Source organism: Saccopteryx bilineata, chromosome 9 (assembly GCF_036850765.1).
Source record: "Saccopteryx bilineata isolate mSacBil1 chromosome 9, mSacBil1_pri_phased_curated, whole genome shotgun sequence".
NCBI classification, from domain to species: domain Eukaryota; kingdom Metazoa; phylum Chordata; class Mammalia; order Chiroptera; family Emballonuridae; genus Saccopteryx; species Saccopteryx bilineata.
Window position 1 is genome coordinate 45834350 of NC_089498.1, and position 18904 is coordinate 45853253.

The 18904-nt window shown below is 53.5% G+C and overlaps 1 protein-coding gene across 5 annotated transcripts; it reads left to right on the plus strand.

Annotated features, from left to right (window-relative positions):
• The first annotated feature begins 4421 nt into the window (after positions 1-4421).
• PLEKHG2 (pleckstrin homology and RhoGEF domain containing G2) lies at positions 4422-18376 on the plus strand. 5 transcript variants are annotated; one of them, XM_066243073.1, is made up of 19 exons: positions 4422-5245; positions 5925-6054; positions 7556-7824; positions 7900-8000; positions 9484-9550; positions 9664-9710; positions 9913-10063; positions 10382-10519; positions 10700-10900; positions 11334-11426; positions 11515-11601; positions 12419-12452; positions 12539-12640; positions 12780-12827; positions 12907-12945; positions 13104-13120; positions 13302-13478; positions 13587-14466; positions 14549-18376. In XM_066243073.1, exons 2-19 carry the CDS (start codon positions 5946-5948, stop codon positions 16114-16116), a joined length of 4128 nt encoding a protein of 1375 aa, XP_066099170.1. In that variant the 5' UTR covers positions 4422-5245; positions 5925-5945; the 3' UTR covers positions 16117-18376. The 5 variants fall into 5 exon arrangements, with proteins under 5 accessions (XP_066099170.1, XP_066099169.1, XP_066099168.1 ...); XM_066243072.1 differs by having other exon boundaries at positions 5910-6054; positions 7553-7824; positions 14549-18375; XM_066243071.1 differs by having other exon boundaries at positions 7553-7824; positions 14549-18375.
• The last annotated feature ends 528 nt before the right edge of the window (positions 18377-18904 follow it).

The following is an 18904-nucleotide window of genomic DNA, read 5'->3' on the forward strand; positions in this document are numbered from 1 at the left end:
GTCACAGACCGGTCTTTCACCTGAGGGGGCGGGGCCAAGTGAGGTCATCTGGTAGGAACCCGGAGAGCGAGTTCCCGGGGCGTAGGGGCTGCAGGCGCTTCTGTCTTGTCAGGCTCTTTGACCCAGCTCTCCGCAGGGCGCGGGCGGGGACGGGATGTTTCCGTCCCTGCGGGCCGAGGTGGGAGGGTGGGGTGGCGCAGGGAGGACGGAATGTGCCGGCGCTGGCCCAGGGCGGGTAGGGCGGGTCAGCCAAGAAGCCCGGTCGTCCTGGGCACCTACCTCCCAGCCTTCCGGAACCTGAGGGGCTGGGGTGCTCAGACACTCGCGATCCTGAGAGGCAGCTTTAAAGGCTCAGGATTACGACCTGTGGTGGTGCAGTGAATGAAGCATCCACCTGGAACGTTGAGGTACCTGGTTTGAAACCCTGGGCTTTCATGGTCAAAGCATATATGGGAGTTGATGCTTCCGAGTGCACCACCTTTTCTTTCTCTCTCTCTCTCTCTCTCTCTCCTCCATCTCTAAAATGATTAAATAAAAATTTTTTTTAAAGGCTCAGGATTATGAATTCACAACAGTTGTGTATGAAAAAGGGCCACATAGTAAACCAGACAAGCTCAGGAAGCCATGCATGGCAAGCCTTATAAACTGAGACCTAAACGAACTACATAGGATGGTCTGAAATGAAAACTTTCTGCCTAAGAGTCATGATCGGAAGTTATGTTCTAGGCAGTTATCTTTCTTGACAAAGGTCAATCTTTGCCTTAACTGAGCCTTTAAATCGTATTTTGTATTTGTGATAACATACCTTTGGAATGTTAGAGTAATCCCTTTTCCAGACCCCTTAGGGCACAATCTGCCACCGGAACACCAGACCACACAACCCCTCGTTATCTTGCCCCAGGGTAACATCGCTGTGTTGTAAATGGTAATTAATTTAACTGTCTTGTACCACCGATGTAAAAGAAGTATTTGTCTTCATTTTACTTTTTTCCAATCTCAGATTTTCCTGCTTTGCTTTCTCCTGCCTCCCTAATCTATCTCCAATGGATTTCATGTAACCTCCTCCTTTGGTTGGTTGTAATGCGTGAAATAAGGTGCAGAAGTGCCATTCTCTGAAACAACTTCTCAATCCGGTAGATTTTGCTTTCATAGCAATTGTCAGTTTGGCTCAGATAACCCATAAAAATTCTTACAAGTTTGGACATTTCTTACATCACACATTTTGGAATATCAGAACTAGTCTCCCCACTACTTAAGAATTCCAGGCCCTGGTGTCTCATAACCTATATGAACAACAAAGTTGGAGCTTTTGGCTTTGGAAGTACCCCATCTCGGCTTGCCAAAAGTTGAGAAGTTCGGACTTGCGGGATCTCGGCCTTTCCGCGCCTGCGAAGCTCTAGGCTGGGGTGTGTGGGTCACGGGCGCGTGGGGGCGGGGCCGGGGACAACGGCGTCCTCGGACCATACAAGGCAATAGGCGGCGGGACCCACCCTGGGGCGAGGAGCCCGGAAGCCGCTCCGCGTCAGTGCCCGCGCCCCGCCTCCCTTCCGCTGGAGCCTCCTCCCCTCGACCCCTCTTCCTTCTTTCCCCACCCTTTTCTCTCCCCTCCCCAACCTGCACCCCTCCTTCCTCCCTCTCAGTTCCTCCTCTCTTTACCCGCCTGCGGCGCCCTTCTCCTCTTCTCTTGCCTTTCCTCACCCTTTCCTTTTGTGTGTGTGTGTGTGTGTGAGAGAGAGAGAGAGAGAGAGAAAGAGAGAGAGAGACAGCGACAGAGGGACAGAGAGGTACAGACTGACAAAAAGGGAGAGAGATGAAAGCATCATTTCTTCCTTGTGCACCTTAGTTGTTCATTGATTGCTTTCTCATACATGTCTTGACTGGGGGGCTACAGCAGTGCGAGTGACCTTGGGCTCAAGCCAGCAACCTTTGGGCTCAAGCTAGTGATCATGGGGTCATGTCTATGATATCATGGTCAAGTCAGCGACCCCGCGCTCAAGCTGGTGAGCCCGTGCTCATTCCCCCGCTCTTCCCCAAGATCCTTGCCCTCACTCATCATTTTCCCCTAAGATCTACCTCCCTTCCCCACCACTGTGTTCCCTCTGCCCCCCCCCCAGTTAGCCTTCTGCCACTCATCCTTCCCTCCAGCTCCTTTCTCTCCTGTCTTCACCCTCCCCCACTTCACTCATATCTCTGTGCTCTCCCACACCTCTTTGGCCACCTCACCCCTTACCTACAGTAGGCCCTGACCTTTGATCTCCTCTTCCTGGAAATTGCCCCTGTTGTGGCATACATAGGAAGAGAGGGTTGGGAGAGATAGAAAAGCAGAGATCTAAAGTCATTGGGGAGGCTGAGCGGAAAAGCAAGCCTTACAGAGACATTTACAGGCACTGAAAGAACAAAAAATAGATATCTCTGGTCTTTCCCTTAACAAACCCATGCCCCAGTCCAAAAGCAATTTTATTTGATTCACCTAAATCTACAATGCACCCTCCTGCCTCCTCTGGCCCTCTCTCTGGTTTTGTCCAGCATAATCTCCCATCTGAACCAGTTTCCCTGCTCAGGCTCTGCCCACAGTGTCTCCCTATTGTCCTGTTATATTATACAACCAAAGGGAATCTGTCATGACTCTTGAGATCACATAAAAGCCAAAGTCCTAAATTCTTATGAGCTTACATGGCCTGGCTCTCTGGTCAATCTTGCTCTAGCAGCACTGGCTTTCTACCTGCTCCAATAAATATATCTGAACGCTTCAACCCTAGGCCCTTTGTGCTGGCTGTGCCCTTTGCCTAGAATACTCCCCCTGGTGTCCCCATTGCTCACTCTCCTCCATCAGATCTCTGCGGAAATGTCTCCTCAGTGAGATTGTCTCTGACTACCTTTATTGTAACCCACCCCCACTTCCGACTCCACCATCCTCCTGACCTTGCTCTACTTTTGCCATGACATCACCACCTAACATATGAAATGTACTTAGTTCCTATAGGAATCCGCGCCTCACACTAGGATGTCCAGTCCTCAGGGATAGGGACTTTGTCTTGTTCACTGCAGTTGTACTACTCAAGCCTAACTAAACCCTAAATAAAACTTAGTTATATAGTAGATGTTTGGTATTTGTTGAAAAAAAATCGATTCAAAAATGGCAAGGGAAAGATTGTTAAAAATCAAGACAAACGAAAAAAAAACAGTAACTTAGGTGACTAAACTTACCGTCATAATCATTTCACATCTCATACATAAATCATGTTGTACACCTTGGACTAATACAGTACGTTATATGTCAATTATATCTCAGTGAAACTGGGAATAAATCCAAGACAGAGAAAGACGCAGTACCACATACACGATTTGCGTAGGACCCACAGCCTGACACATCCGCACAAGTCTTAAACAGATTTGCAGATCCAATGAAATGTGCAGGCATCGAAGAGGCGATACCGCCCTCTGGCGGCCAGGATAAAAAACAGCACCTCCCCAAGATACAGAACACTCCTTAACCGAAGGTCGCCAGTCCGTGCAGTATTTCCAAACCCGAAATTTCGGAAAGATCGGAATGTTCACTTCTCTAAGTAGAGCAGATTTTCTGGTTGATTTGTAAAATATTTAAATTTATAAAAGCCAATGAGGGAAAAGTAACGCTGCTCCAGGTGAGAAGGTGAGAATCGAACTCACAAACCTCGGCACCGCTCCACATTGCACTATTGTATCAATACCGCACGCTAGGAACTTTTGTCAGACAGCCTCCCGCATGCGCCCGACCGGGATCCACCCGGCACGCCCACCAGGGGCGATGCTCTGCCCTCCGGGGCGTCGCTCTGCCGCGACCAGAGCCACCACAGCGCATGGGCAGAGGCCAAGGAGCCATCCCCAGCGCCCGGGCCATCCTTGCTCCAATGGAGCCTCGGCTGCGGGAGGGGAAAGGAGACAGAGAGGAAGGAGGGGGGGGGGGTGGAGAAGCAAATGGGCGCTTCTCCTATGTGCCCTGGCCGGGAATCGAACCCGGGTGCCCTGCACGCCAGGCCGACGCTCTACCGCTGAACCCACCGGCCAGGGCCACCACTGGAACTTGAACCTCGCTCTTTCACCCTAGGGTCCTACAGTTGCTCTTAGCCACGTGACCTCTCCAGATAGCTCCGTTTTGTGTTGTATATGCAAATAGAAATCTTTTGGTTGTCCAATGGGAGAAAGTGCGTGACAAGCTCAGATTCTCACGCCTCGAAGGCCCTTGCTGTAAAAGGGAAAAGAAGTTTGCGAGGCATTTGGAATGTGGGAGTGTAGCCTGCCTGGGACTCGCCTTCTTATGAATATTCAGATCCTAAAGAGGCGGTGTTTTAACCCATCACTGGCGGGCTGGCCGGAAGGCAGCCCCTCCCCCCCACGGGCGGGAACAGGATGTGAGCCTAGGCGGCTGGGGGGGAGGGGGGGAGGGGAAGACCCAGGCGACCGCCCCCCAGTTCCACATCTGGGACCAAGCTCTCTGGCCGAAGTGGCGTTGACACTGCTGCCGTCTTAGCCCCGTTACACCTATCCTGGAGCCTGAGGGGTCCAGAGTCGAGGACTCCGGCGTCCCAAGTCTGCACCGCGTCCTGAGAGACTCCCAAGCATAGGCCCCCGCGTGCAGGCTAAGAGGACCCCATATCAGGTGCCCAGTGCTTCCTCTTGGAGGGGCCAGGCGTTCGGGACATCGGCACCGCGCGACCCTAGAGGGCAAGCTTCTTGCAAACCGGTTTAAGGAATTTAGGATCCCAGATCGGAGATTCCGTTCAAGAGTTCCCAGAAATCCGAGTCCAAGACTCCCAGGGTTGGAAGAACTTGGGTTTTGGGTTGCTAGCGCTCCAATAAATCTGTTTTCGGCAGAAGCGCTCACTACTTCAAGGGGAGCCAGAAATTTGGGACTCCTCTGCACACCCGCCTGGAAATGGTTTAATTCCTGCTCCTAGAGTTAGGGAAACTCAGAAATCCGGACCGCCCACGGCCCTATCTAGCTGTCTTAGGAATTTGGGTCCCCAGACCCCCATCTGAGACACAAGTCAGTCTCCCAGCATCCTCCACTTAGAAGACCGCTGCACCCCATTCTCCAAGAGACCTCGGATTCTGGTTCCTGGAGCTTGAGAGCCCGAAGTTTACGCCCCTGACTTGCATAGAGACCCAGAGACCCAGGAGTCGGCTCTGCACCTCTGCAGGGACCATGCTAGGGGTCGAATAGGAGCTGCGCTGCCTCGGTTCGGGGCTGGAGACTTCCTAGGAGGTGAGGGGGAAGGCGAGAGGCCCAGACCCGCTGGGGGAGGGGGCGGTGCCGCAGCCACTAAACAATGAGGGGGCGTGCCAGCGGGGGGCGAGCGGAGGCGCCTGCGGGAGTTGGGGTCTGGCCGGGTGTGGGAAGGCACTGGGACCGAAAGCCGATTGCAGAGGCACTGGCTGGGGGTGGGGGTGGGGGTAGGGCTGGGAGTGGGGGTAGTGGGTTGAGGGCTTAGGGCCAGCGCCGCAGCTTGCAGCTCTCGGTGGGGGAGGGAGCCGTCTGCAAGACCCTGGCATCCGGTCCCCCAGCCTCCTCCCTACTCCCCTGGGATCCCGCGGCCTCCCGCCCGCGGCTTTTCCCAGCCCTGCCCCTGGCCCTCGCCCTCGGCTTTAGCCAGGGCCCAGCCGTTCCCAGGATCACTGAGCCTCCGGCCCCAGGCAGATCAGTCTCCTAGCAGTGACTTTTTTGCTCTCTTCACTCTTCTTTGTCTCAACCTTTCCATCTTTTTCTCTGTTATCTCTTCTTGTTCCTCTCTTTTTATCACTTTGCCTCTGTCTGCCCCATGAGTTACTACTCCCAGGGGACCTTGGATTTAGACCACACTTTTAATTCTCAGCCCCCAATCTGTGAGTATGGGAGGCAGGGAGGCTTATGGGTCCTGATAGCCCAGAAGGGGGTCTTTCTGCAGAAGCCGCTGAGCCACTCAGCCATGCCAGAGGAAGCCGGTGGATTGAACCTGTCTAAACCCAGCCCTCGCTTTGGCCCCCGCCACAGAGGCGAAGTGTGTGACTGTGCGGCTGTGTGTAGCACGCAGACAGGTGAGCATGCAAGGAGTGGCGGAGCCTTCTGGGTGTTCATTCCTTTATTGAAGATACTGTGTTGGCCCAGTGCTGGGCAATGCTGGCAACACAAGGTGACCAACATAGCCCCAGCCCTGCCAGCACAGAGCTCCAAGTCTGGTGGGGGAGATGGACCTATCCCTAGACAGTGACAGTCTAGAGTGGGTATCCCAAGCAGAGTCGACAGAGCTGGGATGGGGTAAGCTGGGGGGCGGGGAGGACTGTGGGAGCCTTATCTCTGAGGTCAGAGGAGGTTTTCTGGAGAAGAGAACATCTAAACTGTGAATAAAGATTAGAAGGAATGATGCCTGACCAGGCAATGGTTCAGTGGGTGGAGCGTAGGCCTGGGACATGGAGGACCCAGGTTTGAAACCCTGAGGTCGCTGGCTTGAGCTCAGGCTCATCGGTTTCAGCAAGGCTCACCAGCTTGAGCCCAAGGTTGCCGGCTTGAGCAAGGGGTCACTCAGTCTGCTGTAGCCCTCCGGTCAAGGCACATATGAGAAAGCAATCAATGAACAACTAAGGAGCCGCAACAAAGAACTGATGCTTCTCATCTCACTCCCTTCCTGTCTGTCCCTATCTGTCCCTCTTTCTGTCTCTCTCTGTCACACACACAAAAAATGATTAGGAGGAATGAGTTGGAAAAGGCAAGAAAGAGTATGTGCAGAGTCTCAGAGATAAGAGGAGGCTGTTTATTTAACTGAAAGAAGCTGAGTGTGACTAAAGTCTGGAGTGTAAAGTGGCATGGCTGTGGGAAGAGAGCAGACTAGAAAGATCTCTGACGGCCACCTGGTACAGGGTCCTTTGGGCCTGAGAAGTTTGGACTTTTTTTTTTTTTTTTCCTGAAGCTGGAAACGGGGAGAGACAGTCAGATAGACTCCCGCATGCGCCCGACCGGGATCCACCCGGCGCGCCCACCAGGGGGCAACGCTCTGCCCCTCCGGGGCGTCGCTCTGCTGCAACCAGAGCCACTCTAGCGCCTGGGGCAGAGGCCAAGGAGCCCTCCCCAGTGCCCGGGCCAACTTTGCTCCAATGGAGCCTTGGCTGCGGGAGGGGAAGAGAGAGACAGAGAGGAAGGAGGGGGGGAGGTGGAGAAGCAAATGGGCGCTTCTCCTATGTGCCCTGGCCGGGAATCGAACCCGGGTCCCCCGCACGCCAGGCCGACGCTCTACCGCTGAGCCAACGGGCCAGGGCCGAGAAGTTTGGACTTTATCATGAGGACATGAAGGGGTTAATATTGGAGTGACAGGGTCAGGCAAACAAATTAATAAAGATATCACAGCCTGATACATAGAGGTGGACTAGAAAAGTGGAGGCCAGAAGCCTAGAGAGAAACCTGATGGGAGAGAACAGGGCTGGACTGAGGCAGCACAATAGGGAGAGAAGGGAGCCTTAGCGGAGACATTGACAAAGTGTTGGGGCTAAGGGTGCTCCTTTAGTTGGGCAGATCCCCTGACCTCCTGTTTCACATCCCCAGCAGCCTCTACAACCCCTGCCATGGCCTCCCCCCGAGGTTCTGGGAGCTCCACATCGCTGAGCACAGTGGGCTCTGAGGGGGACCTGGCTCCAGGGCCTACTCCTGCCTGCTCAGCCTCCAGGCCAGAGCCACTTCCAGGACCCCCCATCCGCCTGCATCTGTCTCCTGTGGGGACCTCTGGTTCAGTGAAACCCTCAAGGCTGGAGCGTGTGGCCCGTGAGATCGTGGAGACCGAGCGGGCCTATGTCCGGGACCTCCGCAGCATTGTGGAGGTGAGGCACTCCACCTGAGTGCAGGAGGTACCCAGACCAGCCTCTCTGTCCCAGTAACCTCAGTCATCCCCACAGGATTACCTGGGCCCCCTGCTGGACGGCGGTGTGCTGGGGCTGAGCACGGAGCAGGTGGGCATGCTGTTCGCCAACATCGAGGACATCTACGAGTTCAGCAGGTCAGGGCTGGGTGGGATAGGCAGGGGCACTGGCTGGTGAGCCAGGGGATGGTGCTTAGGTCCTAACCCAAAGCTTGGAGCCCACAGATCTCTGTCCAGGCTGGTCCATGGGGTGTAGAGATATTGGGCAGGTATCATGATGAGAAGAGAGGACCCAGAGGGGTGGAAGAGTGAGGGTATGGAGCCTGAGGACCTGGATAAGGTCTAAGTCCAAATAAGGAGACGTCCAGGTATCAGGATAGGTCTCAGCACTGTATCAGACTTGGGAGCATGATAAATCCAAGGCTCAGGTGGGGCCTGGAGATCCTAACAGTGTGAGCATTTGTGTCCTTGGAACCCCACAGCCCCAAACAAACTAAGGTGGTTGGCTCCCAGTGAGAAGCATGCTGGACTCCTGAGAATCAGGACACCTGAGTGTCTTGATAAGATCATAAGATTACAGCAGGAGGTCTGAGAGTTATGACAAGATCTCAGGATCACAGTAGGATCTTAAGATCATCACAGCTCTGAGGATTAAGACACTGCTATCCCTGGCAGTGACACAAGACACCCAGGCTCAGGCCACCTGTCAAGATTTCAGGCTGAGGAATGTGATGCAATCCAAGGAAGTCTGAGCAGGGATGTTCCATGTAGAGCAGTAGTCCCCAACCCCCAGGCCGTGGACCGGTACTGGTCCGTGGGCCATTTGGTACTGGTCCACAGAGAAAGAGTAAATAACTTACATTATTTTTATTTTACTTATATATAAGTCTGAACAATGTTTTTGTTTTTGTTTGTTTGTTTTTTCCTGAAGCTGGAAACGGGGAGAGACAGTCAGACAGACAGACTCCCACATGCTTCCGACCGGGATCCACCTGGCACGCCCACCAGGGGGCGACGCTCTGCCCACCAGGGGGTGATGCTCTGCCCCTCTAGGGCGTCGCTCTGTTGTGACCAGAGCCACTCTAGTGCCTGGGGCAGAGGCCAAGGAGCCATCCCGAGCGCCCGGGCCATCTCTGCTCCAATGGAGCCTTGGCTGCGGGAGGGGAAGAGAGAGACAGAGAGGAAGGAAAGGGGGAGGGGTAGAGAAGCAGATGGGCGCTTCTCCTGTGTGCCCTGGCTGGGAATCAAACCTGGGACTTCTGCACGCCAGGCCGACGCTCGACCACTGAGCCAACCGGCCAGGGCCTGAACGATGTTTTATTTTTTAAAAATGACCAGATTCCCTCTGTTACATCTGTCTAAGTCTCACTCTTGACGCTTGTCTCGATCACGTGATACATTTATCCGTCCCACCCTAAAGGCCGGTCCATGAAATATTTTCTGACATTAAACTGGTCCATGACCCAAAAAAGTTTGGGGACCACTGATGTAGCGATCAGAAAACTCTCCCTCTGGACCTGACATCCCCTGGAGAGATCCTGGCAGCCCCCAGCCTCCTGGAGTCCTCCCCTGGGAGACACTGTGAGGCAGGGTTGTCCCTAACCCTTCCCTCTCCACACAGTGAGCTCCTGGAGGACCTGGAGGGCAGCAGTACTGCCCAGGGCATTGCAGAGTGCTTTGTGCAGAGGGTGAGTAGGGGCCCAGGTTCAGTCTGGGCTGGTGCCTGGGTAAGCAGGGAGCAGGCCTGTGCTGAGGTGTCACAGGAAGTCTGAGGTCTCCCTAACTCCCTTGTCACCTGCAGAGTGAGGATTTTGACATCTATACTTTGTACTGCATGAACTACCCAAGGTAAGGGTTCCCAGGTCATGCCCACAAGCTGATGTGCCTGCCAACCTCTACCCTTCCCATCCAGCTTCAATCCCTGCCAGACTGTGACAGTAACTGAACTCTCCCTAACCTGCCCCTGACCCCTGCCAGCCCCCAAGCCCTGCCAGCCTTGCCCATCAGAGCTGTGCCCCTCCCCCTCCCGTGACCTGTGCTGTGCTCCCAGCTCCCTGGCCCTGCTCCGAGAGCTGTCGCTGTCTCCACCAGCAGCCCTGTGGCTGCAACAGCGCCAGGCCCAGCTCCACCACTCGCTGCCTCTGCAGAGCTTCCTGCTGAAACCTGTTCAGCGCATCCTCAAGTACCATCTGTTGCTGCAGGTTCACTGTGTCCCTTGGGGGGCTGCTTGGGGAGGGGCCAGGTCCTGTCCATGAACCACCTGGTGGTGTATCTGGAGGACAAACTCCAGATGAGTTGGGCAGGGCCTGGGGAGGCATTTGGGCCGTACTGATGGGGCCAGTGCTTGGGTGGGGTGTTGCTGGCAATGGGGACTACCATCAGCTGATTTTATTTTGTCTCCTATTTGTCTCTCTCCATCTCTGCTCCTTCCTTTATATTTCTCTGTCTCCTGTCATTATCATTCTTTCTCTTTCTCTGTTTCTTTTCCCCTCCCTGGGTGACTGGTGGCTGCCCGGCAGGAGCTAGGCAAGCACTGGACAGAGGGCCCAGGGACCGAGGGCCGCGAGATGGTGGAGGAGGCCATTGTGTCCATGACAGCAGTTGCCTGGTACATCAATGACATGAAACGCAAGCAGGAGCATGCTGCACGCCTGCAGGTGACTCCAGAGTGGGAGGAGGAGCCATGAGGGCCTTTCAGGGGTGGTTAGTGCCTCAGAGGTGACCTCGGAGTGTGGGCTTGGGCAGCACGGCCTGGTTGTTAACCCCCCTGCGTTGGCATTTGTGTGCCACCCACCGATGTGTTTCTGTTTCCTGTACGTTTGGTGGGTTCCTGGCAGGAAGTACAGCGGCGGCTGGGTGGCTGGACTGGCCCAGAGCTCAGCGCATTTGGGGAGCTGGTGCTGGAAGGTTCATTCCGAGGTGGTGGAGGGGGAGGCCCCCGGCTTCGAGGGGGTGAGCGGCTTCTCTTCTTGTTCTCACGGATGCTGCTTGTGGCCAAGCGCCGGGGGCCGGAATATACCTACAAGGGTCACATCTTTGTGAGTTTGGGAATGGGGGTGGGGCTGAAATGTTACCTTAAAGCTGTATTCTGTATACCCCATGCCTGTATACCTAAAGGGTGGCCAGTTGAGGGTCTTCAAAGAGGGACAGCTTGACTTAAGAGGGCCACGTTTTCTTGAGTCTAAGGATTGGTCCAAAGTGTAAAAAGGAGGCCAGCAGAATGCAGAGGGGTGGACCTGGATTTGCCCACCGGGAAAGCATCTTCATGGGGGAAGCATATTTTGATCAGATGAGGGTAGGAGGGACTGGTGAGGGAGATCAGAGCCCAGCCTGGTGGAGAGGGTCAATGGGGAAAAGGGGACCCCCATACAATTATACAGGGTACTTCTTTCTAGGGGTTAGAGACCCAGATACAATGTTGCAGAGTCTTAAGGGCTCTGAACCTGCCACCCTCTCTGCTCCCCCATCCAGTGCTGCAACCTGAGTGTGAGTGAGAGTCCTCGTGACCCTCTAGGCTTCAAGGTGGCCGATCTAACCATTCCCAAGCACAGGCACCTGCTCCAGGTGAGCAGAGTGGGGCTCGGTGGGCCGGGTTCCCTCCAGCCCCTAGACCTCACACCTGACTCCCAACTCCTCCCCCACCTACGACCAGGCCAAGAACCAAGAAGAGAAGAGGCTGTGGATTCACTGTCTCCAGCGCCTTTTTTTTGAGAACCACCCTGCCTCCATCCCGGCCAAGGTACAGCTCCTACCACAGATGAGGGCTGTCAGAGTGCTGGGAACCCCTGCCCCCCAATAGTTCTGGAAGTCCCTCAGTTGCAGGGACTCTCTTAGAACTCGGTAAATTACAGATTAGGCCTGACCTGTGGTAGCTTTGTGGATAAAGCACTGATCTGGAATGCTGAGGTTGCTGGTTCTAAACCCCAGGCTAGCCCAGTCAAGGCACATACGAGAAGCAACTATAAATTGATGCTTCCTGCTTCTCATCCCACCCTCCTGCCTTTCTCTCTCTCTCTCTAAAAATCAATAAATAAAATCTTTTTTAAAAAATTGCAAAGTAGGCCTGACCAGGCGGTGGCACAGTGGATAGAGTGTCAGATTGGGATGTGGAAGGACCCAGGTTCGAGACCCCGAGGTCGCTGGATCGAGCAAGGGGTTACTCGGTCTACTAAGACCCGTGGTCAAGGCACATATGAGAAAGCAATCAATGAACAACTAAGGTGTCGTAACAAAAAATTGATGATTGATGCTTCTTATCTCTCTTTGTTCCTGTCTGTCTGTCCCTGTCTATCTCTCTCTCTGTCTCTGTAAAAAAAAAAAAAAATTGCAAAGTAGGCTGCCAGGGTTTGAATCCCAGCTCCGCCATGTCCCTACTTTGTGACTTTAGACAACCTCTCTGACATCAGTTTCCTCACCAGGAGGAAATATAGCTTTGAAGGGTGCTGAGGATTGTCATCAGTTATGTAGTGCACCTGTCATGTGGCAGCATCCATTAATGGGACTACGAGTAGGGTGCTCAGAGACTGGCCCCTCAACCCTCCTCTTGTATCTTTCAGGCAAAACAAGTTCTCCTTGAAAACAGCCTGCACTGTGAGTTGGGGTCTTGGGTTGGGATGTGTGGAAGCAGAGGAATTACTTCCAAGAAAACATTATTAGCCCCACATTTCTCCCTATAGGTGCTCCTAAAAGTAAGCCAATTCCAGAGCCCGTGACACCCCCTCTTGGGTCTCCCCGACCTCGAGAGGCTAGGAATTTCACCCCTGGACGAAGGAACACAGGTAAGGAGATGGAACCCTGAGTCACACCTCTTCCTTCTCCCTCAGGGCTCGGGATACAATCCCTGAGTGTATCCCGAGCCCCGTCCTCTCCCTGAAGCCTGAGGCTGGGTTTATAACCACGTCCTGATCTCTCCCACAGCTCCGTCTCCAGGCCCCTCCACTACCCACCGAGGCCGTAGACAGTCTGGTGAGTTCCCTCCACCAAAAGGTCAACTAGGGATCGGAGTGGGATCTGGGCCCCTGACACCAGTGTGTCCTACCCCCAGAGCCAGTGAAGGACCCTTATGTCGTGTTTCCACAGAACGGTAAGTGACTGCCCAGTCCAGCCGGGTATAGCCCTGTCTGTCTCTTCCCATGGGATGCCCAGTGTTCACGGAGGAGGGATATTAGGGGCAGCTCATCAAGTATAAGGAGTAACACTTATTTATACATCTCACTCTTTTTCTTATTTTCATATTCCTAGCTAAACCTAGGCTCAAGGTAAGAAATCTCTTGGGACGAGGTCTGGGGACTGAGACTCCAGGATCTGGCGGAGGAGCGAGCCTGAGTTCTAAACGCCTGGGTCCGAATGAGAGGGGGCAGGGGGTTGAAGTCCTCCATCTGAGGGAAGAAGGGGCTGGGGGCCCTGGCTGCTTAACCTTCATCCTTCCCTTCCTCAAAGAATGCTGGCAGTGAGGGGGAGCTCTACCCCCACATACAGCCTCAGCCACCAGGTCCAGCTTCTGAACCCCCTGAGGATTTGGAGGATACTGGACCCCCCACGCTGGACTCCTCTGGGACCTCAATCACTGAAGAAATCCTGGAATTGCTGAACCAAAGAGGCCTTCAGGATGTGGGGGTGAGCTGGGCATCCCACCCCTGTATCCTTGGGGCTCTCTGCTTGGGTGGGCACAGACGAGGGACCAAGGCAGCCAACCCACTCTGATACCTTTGTTCTCTTCCCCAGTGCCCACTACAGCCATCCCCCCACGACATTCCCAAGTTCCCAGAAGACTCCCAGGTGCCAGGTGACTGTGAAAGACTCACGTTCCCAGCCCTGCCCAGCCGAGACTCTTCAGAAGAAGAGGAGGAACTGGAGATGGATGAACGGGGCCCTTCCCCACTCCATGTCCTAGAGGGACTTGAGATTTCCAGTGCAACTGAAGTTCCCGACATTCCTGGCCTTATCAAAAATCCTGCTGTGCTCAACCTCCCTGAAATTTCCAGCCTTTCTGAAATTCCCCCAATTCCCCGCCTTCCCAGTCTCTCGGACATTTCCAGTGTTTTTGAAATGCCCTGCCTTCCAGCCATACCGAGTGACCCTGACACTCCTGGTCTTAAGCTGGATGAGACTCTAGCTGCCAGGGAAAAAGTACTCTCTGGAGGCAGTTCTGGAAAACTGGGAGAGCCCTCCTCAGGGGGAAGGGCAGGGCAGGAGGAGGAGGAGGAGGGGGAAGGCAGAGTATCATTTCCAGATTTCCAGCCCCAGGATGGCACCCCAGATCAGGGAGTACAGGATGAGCTGGAATTCCGTTCTTGCTCAGAAATCCGGAGCAGCTGGCAGGCTTTGGATCAGGGGCAGTTAGCCCAGCCGGGTTTCCCAGAGCCACTGCTGATTCTGGAAGATTCAGATCTGAGTGGAGGCAGTGGGAATGGGAAACCTGGAGCCCCCAGTGTGGAGCGGGCTGCGTCCCGAGTGCGAGAGTTAGCCCGGCTTTACAGTGAGCGGATCCAGCAGATGCAGCGGGCTGAGACCCGGGCGTCAGCCAATGCCCCGCGCCGCCGGCCGCGGGCTCTGGCCCAACCCCAGCTGTCCCCCTGCCTGTCTCATGAGCAGGCTAAACCAGGTAAGGTCCAGGTATGTGGTCAGTGGGCGTGGCCCATGCTGGGGTGCCGGTCGTGACTCAGTCCTCCTTTCTTCACATACAGGGCCCCTGCCTGCATTTGGACATGTGCTGGTTTGTGAGCTGGCCTTCCCGCTGACCTTGGCCCAGGAATCTGTCCCTCTGGGACCTGCTGCCCATGTTCAAGCTGCTGCACCCCTATATAAGCAGGGAGGCTGCCTGGGTGGCCAGGGTCTAGATGTTTCCATTTTGCCTGAACAAGACCATCAGGGCATCCAGATTCCAGGTGCTACCACTTTGCCTGAGCAAGGCTTCTGGAACTTCCAGCTTCCAGCCACCACTCCTTTGCCCAAGCAGGAAGGCCCCCTACATGTACAGGTTGCAGCTATTACAACTCTGCCTGATCAAGAAGCCCACCTGGAAATGCAAGTTCCAGTTACCACTCCTTTGCCTGAGCAGAGAGGCCATGGGGATATACAGCTTCCAGCTACCACCTTTTGTCCTCTGCAAGGATGCCAGATTGACATCCAGGTCCCAACCATCCCAGCTTTACCGAAGCAGGGAAGTTGTTCTAATGTCACGGTTTTAGCTACCAGTCCTTTGCCTAAGCAAGAAGGCCGCCTAGACTGCCAGAGCCCAGCCAATACCCCATTAACTAATGAAGTTGGTTCCAGGGATGTCCTGTCCCCAGCCACTATCTGCGGCCAAGCCATCAACCCTTTGCTTCTGCATGGAAGCAGCCTAGACCATCAGATCCCAGCCAACACTCCATCACCCTTGGAACACAACCTCCCAGACATTCAGGTTCTGAATAGCTCACCTTTGCCTGCATGTGGAGACCACCTAGATCATCAGATCCCAGCCAACACTCCATTGTCTTTGCCCCAGGACCTCTCAGACACTCAGGCTCCAGCTGCCACAGCTTTGCCCCCACCCCAAGGCATCATGGACATGCAGATCCAAGCACTCCCACCTTCGCAGAAGCAGGAAGGCCTGCCAGACATCCAGGATCCGGTTGATGTGCCTTTGCTTCAGGAGCAAAGTCTCACAGACCTCCATGTCCCAAAACCTGCACCTTTGTTGGAGCAGAAGAGCCTCATAGACATCCATGTTCCAGCTGCCACACCTCTGCCTGAGCAAGAAGGCTCTTGGGACATTCAAGGCTTGTCATGCACCCCAGTTCAGACCACAGTGGTTTTGTCCAAATCAGGAGGCCACTCAGTATCTCCTGTTGCCAGGTCAGAGTCTTCAGATTTGACTCCACCCCAAAGTCCCCCACTCCCAACCCGTCAGCTCCTGGGTCCTAATGCAGCTGCTCTCTCAAGATACCTGGCTGCCTCATACATCAGCCAGAGCCTAGCTCGGAGGCAAGGGCCTGGGGGAGAGACCCTCCCAGCCTCACGAGGTCCCTGGTCGTCTTCTGCCCCCACATCCCGGGCACCTTCACCACCACCCCAGCCCCAACCCCCACCACCTCCAGCCAGAAGGCTCAGCTATGCCACCACAGTCAACATCCATGTTGGGGGTGGCGGGCGGCTGCAGCCAGCCAAGGCCCAGGTCAGGTTGAACCACCCTTCTCTATTGGCCTCCACCCAGGAACCTGTGGGCTTTCGCAGGGTCCAGGGGCCTCCTGATGCCCCTTTTCATATGTGAGCCAGGATATCAGGCTCTTGAAAAGCAAGAACTTCAACCAAATGCCACAGACTCAGAACTTCACCCAGAAGTCCAGACACTGAACAAAAGTCTAAAATTGCTGCAGCTTTCCAATTCCTGGGTCTGCTTGGCGAGTAGTCCTTATTACTTACCTTGACTAACTCAATAGGGTTGGGGAAGGGGATGTCATTAATATTTTGTTAATATTAAGAAATTATGTCTCTTTTCCCATTCTGGAGTTGGGCGATAATAGAAGACAATGAATGGGAAAGTGTGTCACAGCAAAACTCAATGGTTCTGAGAATTTAGGGAATCACAAACTCAAGAATTATGGGAAACAGGTCCCATTACAGTTTGGAGTGTGATGTCAGAGGGTTTATGAGCTGCTTGATGCCCATCCAGGAAAGCCAAGTTAAGCTTTGTTCCAAGAAGAAATTCATGTCCTTAGCAGTTAATCCAGTTCATGTGTCTCATCATCAGCCATCTATCTATATAGCTGTCTATCTATTTCATCTATCTAGCAATCCTTCATCCCACCCATATGCCTTGCTTTATTCGACCATCTCCATCCATCCATCATCCTACCCCATCTGGCATTCATTCCTCCATTAATCCATTGATCCATCTGTTGTCCCACCTGTCCATCTTCTCCATCGTCTCCACTAATCTCTGTGACCCTCCTATGTTCACTGGCACATATTTCCATCTCTATTCAATCATACATTTTATTCACACAACCATCTCAACCACTATCCATGCTTAATTGGATTCTGTTGGGTCTTGATACTACAGAACTTCAGAGACTGTTCCATGCTAACGGGAATGGATGAGGTTTGAGATAATGAGAAAAGTTTTCTCCCATCTGTCTCATTTGTTTTGGCAAACACTTCCCCACCCTCATGAATATTGTTCTTGTGCTCACCTATACATAATCAGATCTCTTTACCCCCTCCTCTAGCTTGAGATCTCTAGTGCCTCGGTGTACCCCCCCAAAAAAAAAAAAAAAATCAGGTCATAGAGACAAAGGCTTTTATATTAGGATCTCTCTGTCTCCTCCCATCTGCAGCATGCCCAGTGAGAAGCATCGCTTAATCAGTTTCTTGGTAACATTAGCCTCTCATTGAACGCTTAACCTTTTGTGCTTTGACACATTACCTTGTTTAATTTCCCTGGGATTCTCTGAGGCATCACAGTGTTATGGCTGAGTTCAGGCCTCAACTTTTCTAGTTACTTGGTGTGTGACCTCCCTCAGCCTGGGTTTTCTCATGTACAATGAGGACAACAGTATTGGCCTTGTAGGATCATTGTAAATGTTCAGTGAGGGTAACTTCAGTTCCCAAGTATATTTGAGCCTCTGACTTGCTGGCACATTGTTCAGATAACAGATGCCGTAAGATTTAGTCCCAGCCTGTGGAGTCAACCTCCAGGACAGGAGCATAGGAATCTTGTTTCAAGCAGTCAACGAACAGCAGCTAAAATGGCTGAGATTTATTGAGTACAAATGGCATACCATGGGCATTAGTCACTTCATATGAACTCATTCACTTGAGTCCTCACAACAGCCCTAAAAGGCAAGTGAGGATTTTAAGTCCCACTTTAGAGATGAGGAAACTGAGGCACAGAGGGACTTGCCCAGTCACATGGGAAAGGGTGAATTTGGACTCAGTTCTCTGCAGCCCAGCCTGAGTGTACTCCTGTTGAGTGCCTATCCTGTACCAGGTACTGTTCTTGCTACTGGGGGGCACAAAGAAGACTTAACCTGCCCACTTGAGGCACACCTGGTGATCCAAGGCCCTAGAGGTCAGGGGTCGGGAACCTTTTTGGCTGAGAGAGCCATGAACGCCACATATTTTAAAATGTAATTCCATGAAAGCCATACAACCACTCATGTACGTTATGCATTATCCAATAAAAATTTGGTGGTGTCCCGGAGGACAGCTGTGATTGGCTCCAGCCACCCGCAACCATGAACATGAGCGGTAGGAAATGGAGTGTAATACATGAGAATGTTTTATGTCTTTAACTTTTTTTATTAAAGATTTGTCTGCGAGCCAGATCCAGCCATCAAAAGAGCCACGTCTGCCTCGCGAGCCATAGGTTCCCGACCCCTGCCCTAGGTGAAAAGGTAGCCAGGACAATGCCTGGCTCAATATTAGCTGCTGGCTTCTATTTCGGTTACTTGAGTGGTTGCTATGCACAACTACACCATAACCTGGCTCTGCTTCACTGTAGCCTCCCCAAGGTCAGGACAGAGACTGGCCCTCGCCTCCGCCCCAGCTGCACATTCCCAGCCACCCCCAGCTCTGCATTCCCAGCTGAAGGAAAGTTCCCAGCCTGACTTGGGCTCCCAGCAGCGCCGGAATTCCTGGTATTTGAGGAGGCGTCAGGGAGGAAGAAAGGGGCTGTCTGCTCCAAGGCCTGGAGAGGGAAGGAGCAGAGGCAAGTGCCCTCAGCTCCTCCAGATGCATCCCAGCTGTGCCTCTGGGAGGAAGCCAGGAGCCTCAGTAAAGGGGGGGGGTCTGGATCCTGTGGGAAAACCATGGGCACCAGGCTTGCCCTAGCCCCTCCTGGTCCCTGCCCCTGAATGCCATTCCTCTTGACTACCCAACTCCTACCTCTGCCTCATGGCCCAGCCGACGCCTCCTCAGGAATACCTTTCTTGTGGTACTATACAGTCTGCTTATTGTAAACCCAAGTCCTTTAGAGCTGCAGCAAAGTCAGACCCAAAAAGGGAAGAGTTGGCTGCTGCCTTTCTTGGGATGCTCCTTGGGAGGGTCGGGTTGACAGT

Excerpts from the sequence above, each read along its gene's own strand:
- PLEKHG2 (XM_066243072.1), top strand. The coding sequence starts at position 5,946 with ATGCCAGAGGAAGCCGGTGGATTGAACCTGTCTAAACCCAGCCCTCGC. Across the intron at positions 6,055-7,552 it reads TGTGTGTAGCACGCAGACAG|CAGCCTCTACAACCCCTGCC; the intron begins GTGAGCATGCAA and ends TCACATCCCCAG. Across the intron at positions 11,602-12,418 it reads CTGCCTCCATCCCGGCCAAG|GCAAAACAAGTTCTCCTTGA; the intron begins GTACAGCTCCTA and ends TGTATCTTTCAG.